The 15,873-nt window shown below is 37.3% G+C and overlaps 1 protein-coding gene across 4 annotated transcripts; it reads right to left on the reverse strand.

Annotated features, from left to right (window-relative positions):
* Positions 1-4,739: 4,739 nt before the first annotated feature.
* On the reverse strand, positions 4,740-14,996 carry LOC103461841 (CMRF35-like molecule 8). Of its 4 annotated transcripts, none has more exons than XM_081605484.1 (6): positions 13,119-14,952; positions 9,862-10,209; positions 6,929-7,081; positions 5,172-5,267; positions 5,060-5,091; positions 4,740-4,987 (listed from the first exon to the last, which is right to left on the reverse strand). In XM_081605484.1, the coding sequence occupies exons 1-6, from the start codon at positions 13,186-13,188 to the stop codon at positions 4,832-4,834; spliced, it is 855 nt and encodes a 284-aa protein (XP_081461610.1). In that variant the 5' UTR covers positions 13,189-14,952; the 3' UTR covers positions 4,740-4,831. The 4 variants fall into 4 exon arrangements, with proteins under 4 accessions (XP_081461610.1, XP_081461604.1, XP_081461624.1 ...); XM_081605478.1 differs by having other exon boundaries at positions 6,929-7,096; positions 13,119-14,937; XM_081605498.1 differs by lacking the exon at positions 5,060-5,091 and having other exon boundaries at positions 4,865-4,987; positions 5,092-5,191; positions 6,929-7,096; positions 13,119-14,996.
* Between the last annotated feature and the right edge of the window lie 877 nt (positions 14,997-15,873).

Here is a 15,873-nt window from a genome sequence, read left to right on the forward strand (position 1 = left end):
AGACGTCTTTGGAGAATTGCAAGCGCAAATCTGATTTGTTACTTTGTGTGGAAAGTTTTATCTCCCTTTCTTTAATTTATTCAAATAAGGCGTATCTTTGCTCATCCAACCAAGACCTGTCTCTGACCCTCTCTCTACAGCCATTTGCTCCCATTGTCTAAGGAGAGCTTCTCCAAACTCCTGCTGGTTTATGGCTTTCACAGATCAGTGTGAAAAGCTGGAACTTCCTACTGATTGTTTCCCAGACAGACAAAGGGCAGATCAGAGATCTTGGCAAACAATCTGCCTTAACTACAGGTAAAATAAAGATCAATAGGCCAGAATAAGTTATACATTTTAAAACTATAGTTAGGCTATTTCAATCAAGTCGTGTTAAATTTCAAAACTAGCTTATTTTAAATATATTTTCTTAACAGTCCACAAACTTGCAAGTAAATCTTTAACCAAATAAAATTAGTGAAATGTGGACTTGACAGAAGTCATGAAAAAATATATACCATTTTTGGTAAAGAAATAGTGTTAGCATTTGTTCATAACATACTGCTTTATCTCATTAAACAGCTGTTGGTATTCAAAGTAGAATTTGTAAAATCATGTCGCAGTCATTTTATCTCAATACACAGTGCATTTGGAATATATTCATTTTGTTACATTACAGTCTAATTCCAATTCTACATGCAAATATACCAAAATGAACTTGGGAGTGTTTGACAAATTTATTAAAACTAGAAATCCTCTAATTCTTATTTCCATAAGTGTTAACAGCCTTTTGTCATGAAGCTCAAAATTGAGCCATTTCCACTGATCATCCTTGAGATGTGTCTACAGTCCAGCTGTGGTGAATTCAGTTGATTGGACTTTACGTGGAAAGCCACACACGTCAGGTCAGAGGTCAAACACCAAGCATGAAATCAAAGGAATTGTCTTTAGGCCTTAGAGACCGGATTGTCTTGAATCACAAATCTGGAGAAGGATTCAGAAATATTTTCTGCTGCTTTTGTGGTCCCATTGAGCTCACTGGCCTCCGTCACTCTTAAATGGAAGAAGTTTGGAAACACACAGACTCATCCTGGTGCTGGCTAAACTGAGCTATCGGGGAAGAAGGGCCTAGGGCACAGGTGTCAAACTCCAGTCCTCAACGGTCGCTATCCTGCAGTTTTTCTACGTGCCACAGGTACAAAACACTGGAATGAAATGGCTTGATTACCTGCTCCTTGTGTAGACAAGTTCTCCAGTGCCTTGCTAATGACCTAATTATTCTATTCAGGTGTGGTGCAGCAGAGGCACATCTAAAAGTTGCAGGACAACGGCCCTTGAGGACTGGAGTTTGACAGCCCTGGCCTAGGGGTTTAGGAGAGAGGAGAACCTTCCAGAATGATGACCACCTCAGTGGCTATCCACCTACATCTCTAACACCAACACAATGATTCGCCTCCCAAATGTTGTGGGATCATGTTTCTGTTTGCTAATTCAAATGTCGATTCACATTTTTTACTTGGGAGTCAAGTCATGGAAGCACTGACTCAATTTATCCCCAAGGTGTTTGACCTACAGCCACCACTTTGGAGAAAAAAATGACCTAGCTTAACAATTCGAACAGATCTTTAGCTAAATGGCTTAAAAAGATGGCAAACTGTCAACATCTATGGAATAAATTTTTATATCAGTTTAAATTTGCTTTCATGTAACAGTGATAACGGCTGAAATATAAAATATTTACTTTGACAAGCAAAAAAATAAAAAATTGCATTAGAAAAGTGGATACTTACAGAATTTATGGCCAGATGGCAACATGTAAGAATAACTTGAGGGTGCGGGTCAACTTACCCCACTCTTCCCTATCTCCCCGCTGTTTTCTTGAACAAAAAACAAACTAACAGATTACTTTTCATCTGAGTATCTTTGAACCTGGAGGCTTAAATGTACATATATGTACACAGTGACAATGTATAATTTATCTGAGGAGCTGTAGTAGACGTGCAGTAGAAACATATTTTTTCTTTTACCTAGAAACAACAAACAATTTTTTGATTTGTTCATAATCGGCTATTTTTATCACCCGTACAAAAATCCCCAGATGGTACTTCTGTTGTGGTCTAGTAGGAAAAAGGAGAGCGTGGGCTCCGTAACAATGTTCAGGTTCAAAATAAGGAACCCCTGTACTATTTGTGGTATTAATCAGCATGAGACTTGCGGTAACAGAAACAGAAAGTAAATAAAAAGAAGGTGGTGTTGAGATTTTCAAAACAAAACAAGAAATAAGGAAAAGCAGTGGAATCAATGTTGAATGTAGTCAAGACGGATTAGAATGAAAAATAACACACAAAAAAACCCTAACAAAAAAAACTTGTGGAACAAGGAGCTAAATGCCACCAAGGCAATAAATCAAGAAGATTGGAAAAAAAGAAACGCAACCAAAAAAGCTTTAAAGTATACAATTAAAAACTAAACAGAATGTTTCTGCATGAAAAGCCTTGATTTACTTTCTTCTTTAATACTAACATGGATTTATCAAAAAGTGGAACTTGCGTTCCATGAAAAGATTAAACAATATTAGTTTTATAGTTCACTCAGTGTTTTCTTTGTTTTAATTTATAGTAGCTCCAAGAAGTGTACACCTGTTTTATGATGTGAAAATACATGTTCATAATCATTTTAAGACATTTTTACACACAATGTGAAAAATATTTGACTAAACTAAAAGAGCGGTTGGTGGAGCAAATGTGAGAAAATATGGCAATAATGTTGCATAACTGTGGACACCTTTAATTATATATACTTTGTAAAGCATGAGATTGATTTTCAGCATTCAGGCTTTTTGGGTTTATTACATTATATTAAATTATACTTAATCTGGAAAACCTGGGGAAAAAGTTCCGATGTTTTAGTACCGACATTCGCTCATTTACATCTTTTAGTTTACAGAAGCTTTAGAATGACTTTGTACAGTGGTATCAGTCAGGAGAAGAGTACAAAAAAATTCCATAGGATTTTATATACACATTGTATCAGTGAAAACAATTGTCAGAAAATGAGAAAACATAAATATGACAAGATTAAAACTAAACATTTCTCCAAAATTACATCCTCCTGTTTTCTTCAAAAGTCTAAGCTAACAATAGGGTCACGTGAAAACATCCAGACGTGGAAACGATGTCAAAAACTACGTGCAAGAACAATGCTGATCACCTACCATGCGTAGGCTGATGTGAATCATGGCAGAGGCTCGTGAACTTTTACAAGGTAGTCATAAATATCAGCGTCAACATGTTTGATGCTTCCTGTTTCTGGCAATTAAAAACCGAGAGCTGAAAACAAATCGAAAAACGGTTCAATCTAATATTTAGCCACACACACACATATATATATATATATACTCACAGTTTTTTAAATTTCATGTTTCTATTGTTTATCAGTTGGATTAATCAAGATAAATGTTTTGTGTTGAAAAAGTTCAAAAATTATTTATGACCCTCATTATTTCACATTGCAAAAACCTGTTATTAAACAGGGGTGAGTGTCCACTAAGCATACTGAATTGATAATATGGCTAAAATACATTAATAAAATCAATGCACCTGTTAGTATAAGTGTAACAACATTTAGTCATCTGGATGTTGGAGAAAGACCTAAACCACACATTTGACCTTAGACAGGAAATACGTGGGTAGAAAAGAGGATGGTTGTTGCATTACACTTAAATATGAAACTTTTCTAATGGTTTCCTCCAGTGAAGTCTTCTGCTTCTTATTTGGTTGTTCAGTCAACGGGAAGTAGCGCCCCCCAGTGTTTTAAAATATGTAAACACTAAGAAAATGAACAGGTCTAGTTCACAAGTTTAAATCTGAATCTTAAATACCTAAACTGGGTTGAATAAATATTTAAGATTCATAAAACCTCGATATATGTTAAAACACAACAAACTCCCATAAAAAGCATTCTAAGTTTATTTTTTGCATCAGGCCTAAATTAGATGAACATGCAAGATAAAATACCAGCAATGGACAAAGCTAATATTCTAAGGTTTTTTTGGGGGGGGATTTTAGTCATCAATGTTTGAGATGTTAAATATACATATATTTTTTTAATTGCAGCATTTTTCAGAATGTTGTTCAGTATGTGTTTATGTAGTGATGGATTCTCAAAAGTAGGGTTCGACTAGTGTACCATTCATAGAAAGCTGGTGAGCTGGTTTTGAGACCAAAACTGCTCTAGACAGTTTTTATTTTAGAAAAGAACAATCATATTTTAAGAATAAAGCAAATTTCTGGTGTAATATTAAAAGCCGATGACAGATGTGGAGGATTTTAAAGAAGTGTTTTCTATTAGTAGTTTTATAGATTTAGTGTAAAAGTTTCAATACAAACGGGATCAATTTTGTAGTTTTGAGGTTGATTTTCTTTCTTCCTCACGAAGTGATTCATTCAGAAAACAGAATGTTCAACAGGTACAATTAGCAACTGCATTATAGCCAAATAGCTAATTTTATTCGTTAGCTCTAAGCTTCACAAACCTTATGAAAGTGAAAGAATCGCTGAACTACATTTATAAAATACTATTCTAAAGCAGACATGTTAAGTTATTTAACACTTATGTGGCACCCTCTGCTGGTCTTTTTGTCAACTTTTAATTGCGTGCTGCCATGTCAATACTGAATAACATGCCTCTTTGTCTAGGTCTCAATATTTTGTTTGCCTCAGTTGTCACTTTCCAAAGTCTAAGACATTATATGGAACACATAAATATTCAAAGAGATGTTTATTATTTTTGCTGAAAATACAGCGAGCAATTTTTACAATAAAAAGCTGCACAGCAACAGAATAATTCCTGCTCATTCGAGGCTTCTGGGATCCAGCCCCTTGTACGCCGCCGCATACCGGAGGCTGTCGTCTGCGCCAGATTCTGGAAGGTCGTCTTCTCCTGAAGTCTGAACCCCCACCGCGACCTGAGTGGAGGCAGTTTCTATGTTTCCCTGGCAGCAGTCCTCCTGAGAATAATTACATTTTTATTACGTCTTTGTTTTCAATTACGAAACAAATCGGATAGAAACCGACTTTACCTCGTTTTTGTTCACTGACAATCTGTTCTCACCTGAAACAAGCACATGAAAATATTAATTTAGCCGTTTCAGGCAGCAAAACTTTGGAAATGCTCCGTTTGTGATGCCTCACCGCCCATATTCCGCCAGTGTCTGTAGAATATCAGAGGAATAATGGCACAAACCAGAAAAGCCAGGCTACCGGAGACAATTATAACAACCATCATGTCTGCAGACAACAGAGACTACTGGTTACTACACTTTTGTGTACATTTGTATTTAAAAAGCAAGATTTTACAGTAATATTCCTAACAGGTTGGTAGCTGTTTTTTATATTGTTACCTAAACATTCTGATTCTCTGCTTCATTATTCTTCTATTTCTCTGTGAATGTGTTTTACCCAAGGGGCAACTTTATGTCAGTGTTGCCCTTATTCTTCCTTATGTTGCAGTATGTTTACTTAATACCCATTATCTGGTTAAATAAAGGTTACCATTATTAAAATAATGTATTTACAACTGGAATTAGGAAGTTGGGCAATTATTGATTGCACAGGACAAAACAAAATTTTTTTGCATTTATATACTCAAAGTTTTAGTTGTGTAATATTAGTGTGGCAGGAAAGACTGCCAAGTTACAGTCATATTTTAAAAACACACAGACGGGTGTGTGTTTGGTCCTCTGATGTTTGGGTTTTTACAGATGGCAGCTCCAGACAGCTGACATTTTTACTTTTTTGACACATTGTCTCTTTCAACAACAGTAACACTTGTAAACTGGATGTTTTGAATGATTGTATTGAGATCATTTTACTATTTTTTTGTAGTAATTTTCAACAAATAAAGGCATCTTACTACACAAATAGATTCAATATCAATACAGAAATATGTGCCACCAGTTTCACTTTGTAATGAATATTTGTAAAAAAAATTTAATAAAATAAATTTTACAATCTAACAAAAACAATCACCAAAATATTAAAGCTGGACTGCACAAATCAGCCTTCAATTGAAAATGGGTAAGACTGATGTCATCTTTGCTAAATTTAGACACATTTCTGTCTATAAAATTCAGCCGAAACAACAAAAGGCCTGTGAGTTGAAACGATACTCATCTTAAGCCAGCATATGAATTCAGCTGTGCAGTCCTGCTTATGTAGCTGAAGGAACCCTGTAAGTTTAGTTCACTTTTAACCAAAACAGATGTGGTCATTCATGATTCATTATCTCCTCTAAATTCAATAATTGGAACTCATTATAAATTCGCCTCGGCCAGCAAAGCTTACATAAACCAATTGGTTTAAATTGCTGCAGCTAGAGTTCTTCTCTTTTTTCTTCTTACTACATGTTACTTTTGATATTGATTTCAAGATTTTATTGATGACTCAAAGGTCACCCTTGTCTTATATATTTTATATTTTTACAAGCTCAGTTTTTCTGCTTCTGCTGTTGGAGTCAATTATTGTCTAAGTTTACTTTTTTGAAATATTTTTTTTTTTACATTTTATTTTAGTGACCGGGTTTTACCACTTATATTAGAATAAATCAGATTAACTTGGAATAAGCATTATGAAAATATCTGTTCTGTTTTACTGTAATTTATATAATTTTATTTTAATAGAAATCAACTTTCTTTTCTGCACTATACATTAATACACTTTGTACTTGTATGAATTACTTATTTGCAACAACAGTTGTTTTCATGTAGTGCAATATAAAAAAAAAAACATGACTGAATTTGGACTAAACTGGCTTCTATGTATTTAGAAACTAATTCGACTTGTTTTTGTTGTAAAATTGCCATTACATTTTTAATGACATTTGTTAGAAATCCAAATAATAATTATAAAGCTGATCAATGTATTTCGATGCCTGCTCTTTCGCGTACTACCTGTGAAGTTGTTTGCGTCTTTCTGTCTTCTCTTCCTCTCTGAAGGTGGCAGTGTGATTGGTACGTCGGATGCTCCGCTGCTTGACGGAAAGCCGCCTCTGGGAGAGAGTAGTCCCGTCTGCAGGACGGTACTCTGAGTCATAGAGGATCCAGCTGGAACAGTGATAGCTTTGAGAGACCAAGAAACAGCATGACTGGTGAGAGACAATATCGCTACATAGGTCTGGACTCATGTGACTCTTTAACATATAGTCAAAAACAAGAAAAACTTTTATATGTACACTTTTACAGATTTTTCATTTAAATGTCTTTAAAGAGTCTTTCAAGTCAGTCAAGATTGAGATACACGGAGTCAAATGGAACCAAAATCAGTTACTGTGACAGACAGATATAGGTTTGACCGTTTTGCTATAGCTGAAAAGGTATTACTAAATATACTGCTCAAAAAAATAAAGGGAACACTTAACCAACACAATATAACTCCAAGTAAATCAAATTTCTGTGAAATCAAACTGTCCACTTAGGAAGCAACACTGATTGACCCGACGAGGGTCCCCGTTGTCAATCAGTGTTGCTTCCTAAGTGGACAGTTTGATTTCACAGAAATTTCATTTACTTGGAGTTATATTGTGTTGTTTAAGTGTTCCCTTTATTTTTTTGAGCAGTGTACTTGCAGTCACGGCTAAAATGTTCATACCGCTAACAGATTCATGTTTGAAGTATAATTTTTTGATTTTACATTTTGGAGTAGCTGTAGTAGAGTTTTGGCTTTAATCTGATAGAGAATCCATGTATGGAACAAAAGACTGAGGTGAAGGCAAATTAGTTTTCCAATTTCAATTATTGGATATCATCACTCAACAAAAATCACCGAATTACTGGTAGAAACATGAAAAAGATGGTAAGCAATGATTGATAATTCATTTAAACTTCTCCATCATTTAATCCCTAATTTGTCTGCTGTGTTTCTTGGTCGTCGTGATGTTTGTTCACTAATGATCTCTAGCTGAGGCCTTAATGAAACCGCTGGAGTCACGACTGACATTGAACTACACACAGATGGACCGCGCCCCTCTGTGCCAGTGAAATGGTCCCCACAAGGTATCAAATACAGAATACACACCCACACACAACAGGCTTCTAGCTGCTTTGATAAACCATTGATGTCACTCATGCTCTATTTTCCTTTAATCCCAACTCATTTGCTGTCCATGTCAGATTCTCTACATGTCAGAAGAACACTTGATTTCATTCACATACCAACAATTTTGACTTTTCAGCACCACGGACAAAAACAATGGCTCAAAAAAGGAGTGACACACCTGTGACTGAAGAGTTTGACAGCATTTCACAAGAAAAAACTTTTGATAACAAGATGGACAGGACACCGAGGAAGGAAAATCAAGAACTTAAACAGACTGTGGAATTTCTCCGACGTAAAATCGAGGACTTCAAGTCTCGCGCAAGTGCTTGCAGGCCTGGTCGCCTGCAAGCACAATATGATATTCTGGAAACTCAAAACAATGCTCTCCGTGTGCAGCTGGTGTCGGTTTGTGCAGAGCTGGATGAGAAAGAGTGCCAATATAAGAATGGGAGAGTAGAAGCGCAATCTTTAGAACACTTCCAAGAATTTCTCAGGAGAAGTCCAGGAGCTTCGGACAGACCTGAAAAAGGTACAGGAGAAGATGGATCAGCAGTCTGGAGAGCTGGACGATCTTTGGAAAGAACTGTACCATCTGCGTAGCCAACAGTGGAGAGATCATCAAGGAATCAAGAACCTGCGCAGGCAGAACACCGAGTTGATTAATGAAAATGTTCTGCTTCGAGAGAGGCTGACTGAATCAGAACAGAAGAACCAGGAGAACCAGGAACCACAAGCAGTTGTGAGAAAAGTCAGTACGTGGGCAGGTACGGTTTTAAAAAGAGTGCACCAGACTGGAACAATTAGATATTGGGTGTCATCATGGATCTTCTAGTTCCACTGGTTGGTCCTGTAAAACTGGTGTTTGCTCTGAATGCTGGTTCTTGAATTGCTGGTGGTTTTGAATTACTGGTGGTCCTTGAATTACTGGTGGTCCTTGAATTACTGGTGGTCCTTGAATTGCTGGTGGTTCTTGAATTGCTGGTTGTTCTGGAATTACACTCTGTAATGGTTGTTCTGGTATTACTGGTCGTTCTTGAATTACAGTCAATAATGTTCTAATTCCTCTGGTTGGTTTGTTCAAACTTTTGCCTGGTTGTTCTAGAGCAGGGGTGGGCAATCCTGGTCCTCGAGGACCGGTGTCCTGCAACTTTTAGATGTCTGCCTGGTAGAACACACCTGGATCCAATAGCTGAATCACCTCCTCAGTGCAGTCAAGTTCTCCAGAGTCCTGCTAACGACCTCATCACCCCTGTTCTAGAGGAACTGGTTGTTCTTGAATTACTGGTTGCTAACAAAATTCTAACAAATGTTAAGACTGCAAGATAACGGTAAGTAACCATAGCAACTGGAGACAAGTTAAAGACATGCCACATTTTTAATAAACAATCATTTTTATTTGATTACATTCTACTTGAAAAAACGTTCACGCAGATCAGAAAAATGTCATCACGTTCCACAAAAGAGCTCCATTTGTTGATGAAAACGGTTATAATGGACCTCTATAGATTACATACAAGTAAACACACACACTTTTAAAGTATTAATATGAAAATTGTGTTTCTTCTTCATAAAAACAAACTTTAAATCGGTATAGAAATGAAACATGCGCAATTCATTGTCAAAGGGTAACGCATAGTTGCTTGCTAAATTAAACTTTTGTGTTGCCTTGGATTCCCCCCGACCCCCCACCACACTCCCCCGAATTATTGCTACCGACTTTGTAAAGTATATGAACAATTTCAGGTGTTATCCTTCAAAACGTTATTTCTCTTCTACGCCAAATACTTACCATCTACAACTTTTAGTCTAACTTCCTGGTACGTGACGTTAAAGGTTCTCGTCATTCCACAGAGGTAGCTCCCAGCATCGGCTTTCCTCAACCGGTTTATTGTGACAGTAAAGACCCCGCCGTCTCCTCCATTAGACTCCATGCTGTATCTCCCGTCCCGTGTCACGGCAGAGCTCGTCATCTCCATCTGAATGACGGTGTGTTCGCCGGAGCAGACGCCTTTGCAGAAATGTACGCTGTGGAGCTCAGAAACGTTGATTGGAGACCAGCTACTGAAACAGTGGATGGAGACGTTTCCTCCAACATGGCCGCTCGCCTCCAGAACCTTTGAGGCGTCCAGGCGCACAACTGCAGGGTGAAACGAAGGCTGCTTGAAGATTAATAATTATTTTTTTTATCCAACTTTAGCGCACAGAAGGCATTATGTGGACATAGGAATTGTGATTTTTGTATACTGAAAGTAATTTCAGGTTTGCCTGGAAACGTGGTTTTGTCACGTACAGGTCTGTCATCCCAATAAATTAGTGTAACACTACGATGTGGGGCTAAATACGTGTTACCACAAAATTGGAGGTCGTGGGTGGAGAAAGAGCAGAACACTGAGAGGGAATAGCGTAGCTGTCCAACCGTTTATTCAACTTTCATTTTAACAGAACTGAACCCTTCTCGGACCCTCATTAAAAAACCAACGAAGAAGGAAACGGCTCCTCTTAAAGGCACAGCCCAACTCCTTAGCTATAAATCAACTTTAGTAAATAACTGATCTTGTGTGTAACCACATTAATTGAAATGTGAAAATAGTTAATCTTACATTAGTGTAATTAAAATGTCAAGTTATTCGATAACTAAATTAAAATGTTGATTTGTGTTTGTTTTTGTTAATTTAATCATTATGCCAACCAAATTCAATTTCTCAGAAAAATATTACGTGAAACCAACAAGAAGGGATTTTTGATACAGAAATGTTATGCAAAGCCCAACACAGTCATGGGGAAGACTGCTGACTTGACAGTTGTCCAGCAGCCAGCCATTGATGCAAGCAGGGTAAGCAACAAATGGTCAATGTTGAACTTACCGAAATATATAACCAAAACGTTGAGTGGGAGGAAAATCTGTAGGGAAGAGAAGGTCACAAGAAACGTATAACTGCAGGCCATAGCTCAGCAAAGAACTGGATTTGGAAAACAAGGTCCCAGAATCAGGAAGAAGAGTGGAGAGGCAAGATAGTTGCTGTCGTTGGCTCCCTTATGGTTCATCAAGTCGAAAGCCAGCATAACAGTCTACAAGTAAATGATATGTACTTCCTGCTTTCCTCTCATTAAAAACTTTATAGAGATGGCAAAGGCGGCAATTGTCTGCAGTTATGTGTACCCTGTACACTTTTTAACCACAGTTTTTCCTTCCACTTAACTTTACGGTAAGATACTTGAATATTATCTTTAAGATTGGCCATTGTTGCTTACCCTGCTTGTGGAGAGTGTCAGTAGCTGCCGGCTGGACAACTGTCAAGTCACCATGATTGAACATTATATTACATTTATCTATGACAAAAACATTTTAATTTGTGTTATGTAAAAAAAAATTCTAAGAAACTGAATTATGGTTTTTAGCAGCATGGGTCTCCAACACCACATCGATGGAGTAATTTATGCAAAGTGAGCCCTGATGTGGTTTTTGTTCAAACACTTTCTTATCAGTTATTTATGCTACACAGTTCATTTCTCTGTTTGTTATTGTTGTTAAGGGAGCCATATTTGCCCATACTTTTATATTTGGTTTATTCTATGTTCAGTATATGTTTGAATTTATTTGTCTTAGATTATTGTCTGGCTTCTACTCGTTTCTGGTTCCTTAGTTGAGTCTCAGTTCGGATTCATCTGGATTATTTAATCTCCTTCCTCAGTTTCACTGCTTTCCCACAACTCTATCACATTTCCTGTTATTATTTTATCTGGTTCACTTTACAACCCTGCCCCAGAATTTAAGCTCCTTGCATCTTGTTTCATTGTTTCATACTTCTGGTCCTTGCCCATTATTTTGTTCTCTTTTTCTGGTGTGAATTCATCTACATATTTTGTTGCAAATACTCCAAAGATCACATAAATGGAGTGCATATCAAAGATCCTCTGCTGAAAAAATGCACAATGAATAAGTGAAAATGGAGTTTCATGCTTTTTCACCACTAAATCCCAGTGAATCCTGGCCTTGTCAGCCCTTGAGGGATGTCGTCTCAACAATTCTCACATGGATGATTTTTATGGATTCAATAAATCTTTGCCACTTGAATGATACCGATCACTGCTGTGGTACCATCACAGTGGAGAGTCTCTTCTTTTACCTAAATCCAGACCTAACTACAGGAATAAAGTTCTCCAGTAGAAATGACTAATGTTGCATTTGGAAAACAGGCCAAGCTGTGCAAAATGTTGCTTTTTTTAAAAGGAAAAAACAGATTTCAAGACAAACAAATTGCGTTAAATTTGTACAGATGTAGGTGTGGTTGTATATTAAACCAACTACAGTGGCTCATTCTATAGTAGTCAAATATTGTTTATACCCATGGCAAAAGTAGATGCAAACTATTTTTTAATTAACCAAGAAGCTTTTTCTGACACAAAACTGGTATGAATGGAATGTTCCAAGCACTGGAAATTAATAATTACAATATTTTCCTCTTTTTCTGAAGTGATAGTATCATGAAAATAGGCATTTGTTTTTTATGTCAAATTTTGCAAGACGCAAACAAGGAAACAAGTGAATAGAAAACACAGGCTTTCAAAAATAGACAAGAATTAAGGTAAAGAAAGGATCGTAAATAAAGACGGCCAGGAAGAGGATTTAATTGTTCCCAAATCCATAGAGTGTGCTGTAACGATGAGATTATTTAGCAGCACACAAATTAATCAGAGCAGTAAACATGTTCAAAAACGAAATAAATCCAGAACAGCATGTCTTGAGCGGCATTATCTCATTATGCTGTCCCTTCTGGGTTGCCCTTTATCCAAACTTATCTGATCTAGCTTGAATAAACTGGATGTCCGTTGTTCAAAAAAAAAAAAGTGCTGAATTGTTGTTATGCAACATAAAATTTCACAGTGGATAAATGATTCAAAATTTAAATCGCATTCAAACTTATTTTACTTTATGATATTTATGAAATTCGAGTCTTCTTCAGTTGTTAGGGTCAAACATGTTAGATGAAGTTTGGAAAATCGAAATATCGACTCTTACAAATACAACCTCAGCAATAAACTTACCTGAGAAGCAACAGCAAGTGAAGAGGAGAAACCTCATTCTTTGATTCCAAGTAAAAAGAAGAAAGTTCATTTTCTACAGATAATCTGATTTACTGCCATAAAACAGGAGCGCCTCAAAGAGGAAAGCAACGCTGCGTCCAAACAATTCTGCAGCAAATGATTACAGCGGCTCGTCTTCAGTTTGCCTCAGCGTAAAAAAGAAAAAAGAAGGTATCGTTCTTATGTAGCATGCTTCTATTTATCCCTAACAGCAAACATACAGCACATGTTAGTTTTTCCCGTCACTTTCACTCGGTATTGAAGAACCAGCTCATGACTGTGGTGAGCTATAAAGTCCTCAGTGTTCATGCCGAGCTCCTCCAGCCATTTGTGTGCCTCCAAAGGTCTAGAGCCCATTAAGCTGGAGGCCATCAGACTCAATAAGTGGTCTGTCTGCAGACCGTGTCACGGGTATCTGAGGGCAACCTGAGGTCTGTTCGTTTCAACCATGATGGCCCCGTTAAACCGCACACAGACACTGGGAGATCAGGCTCCTCACCAAAAAGTATCAAATGACTTCAGGGAAGTGGCCCCCTGCAAAATGAACTCAATGTCATGTAGCTTTAATAGATGGGATGTCAGTTTGGTCTTATGACGTATTTGGCCCTTTACCAACTCAGGAATAATGTAGGATCTGACTTTAATTAAGTCACAGGCATTTTTTTTGACAAATGCTGGTAAAAAAAGTATAAAGTATGAAGAAGATCATACTTGCCCAACGTTCCTGCCATGGCATTGAAAAGGTCAGTAAGGCCGTTAAAAGAAAAGAATGAGGTTATTCACAGTAAAACTGCATAACATAGCAAGAACAAAAAATGTTGGCATTTGTATAACAATGAGTTTTTTTTTTTTTAAACCTTGCTACCACCATTTTCTGTGTGCAGGATGATAAAGTAAGTAAGCTAAATTTCATGGTGAGAAAAACGTTCGGAACAGATTTACTTAAACTAGCACGAAGTACAACTACCCAGTATGACCCAGTTTTCATGACATAAATGGTGATGCTTTTGGTTCAAATTGGTGTGGGAGAATTACTCCCACACCATCAGCTGCTTCTGATTGGTCAGCCTCGCATCCACGATGAAAATTTCCCCTTCCGCCACATTCCAGAGATATACTCTGTTGAGATCTGGTGACTCCAGATCAGAAACCGCTGGAGCACAGTGAACTCGTTGTCATGTTCTAGAAACCACGTTGAGATGATTTTGAGCTTTGTGACACGGTGCTCTGTCCAGCAGGAAGGAGACATGAAAAACATATAGGGTCACAGAAGTCAACAAAGGCTGTGGAGTTGAAACAATTCTCAACAGGTACCAATACATCCTGATGTCCCTAATATCCCTAATATGCAGGGGCACCGCCAGGAATCTTGAGCCCCATGACAAAAAATGAAATTGGGCCCCTCCTGCGCACCTACTGTTACAGATTCTTGACCCATCAAAAGCATCACAATTTAAAGGCTTGCAACTGCCTTGCTTTCTTTGGTCCAATTGATACTACCACAATATTTAAGGCTAGTGAATTTTGAATGCAGCAGTCCACATACACTATGCAAATAGGTTGCTTAATTTTTTATTATTAGCTTTAGCTTACTGAAATGGCTCTCCCCACCAGCAACAGTCATAGGCAACATGCAAAATATACATAAAGCAATCCAGACTTCTAAAAAAGTATATAACTTTAATTAAAAAATATGTTTCTCCATATTTGTTAAAGCTGTCACGATGTTGTGTAGGACTATCTGGACTGACAGGAGGCAAATTTTTCTTATCTTTTTATAAAGATTGAATTTCTGTCAGTAATAAATATATTTTTTGTTGTGTAATTCTAAAAAGAGCAGAGAGACAGGAGAAATCGCTATAGATTTCCTGGAATTATGCTAACTATGTTGTCATTGAACACAGTGTTGCTTACCTTTATCACTGGAACGGGGAAATGGGGAGAGGGATTATTCTGGCATCGGGGTTAGAGCTGCTTCTGACTGACTCACCTGTTAATGTGATAAAAGGTACAGGGGCAAGTTAAATATATGAATATGTTGGTAGATTTGTTCCTTCATTCATTAAATGAAATGGAGGCAAACAGTAGTCTGTAGCTAAGCTAACTATGCTAAATGGTTGATAATCAGTCCACCCACCTCTCTTGGAGAAAAACTGGGCTACAAATTGAGGACAGAGAACATTCCTTTTCTCTCTATCTCCCTATTTGTTTTTTTTTTTTGAAAACCTGACTTTCTCATTTTTCTTGGTAGCATAGCAACTGCCACAGTCGTTCTTGTCTTCTACCAACCATTTCATGCAGATCTAGGGGGGTGTTCAGGACAAATATGGATTTGTGTTTTTTGGTCTGGGAGGGGTAACATTTAATTTTACTGCTAAAAGATATTTTAAAAACATGATATTAATATTAATTTTATTATTAACAGGGCCCTCGATTTTTTCTATTTCTACAACCCCTATTCTGCCCCCCGACCTCCAAAAAAAACAACTATTTCCTGGCGGGCCCCCGGTAGGTCAGGGGGCCTTGGAATTGTCCTAACATCCCCCTCCCCTTTGTATGACGCCCCTATCACCACCAGAACAAACCTTTGAGGCAGGAAGGACTCAAGTTTTTATTTTGTCTACTCTAATTGTTTATAATTTATCATGATAAATTTCTAGTCATGATAAGAATTTTGATGCATCGGTTCCACGATAAATTCCAGTTTATTTCTAAG

The sequence above is a fragment of the Poecilia reticulata genome, chromosome 1 (genome assembly GCF_904066995.2).
Source record: "Poecilia reticulata chromosome 1, P_reticulata-male-v2, whole genome shotgun sequence".
Taxonomy (NCBI): domain Eukaryota; kingdom Metazoa; phylum Chordata; class Actinopteri; order Cyprinodontiformes; family Poeciliidae; genus Poecilia; species Poecilia reticulata.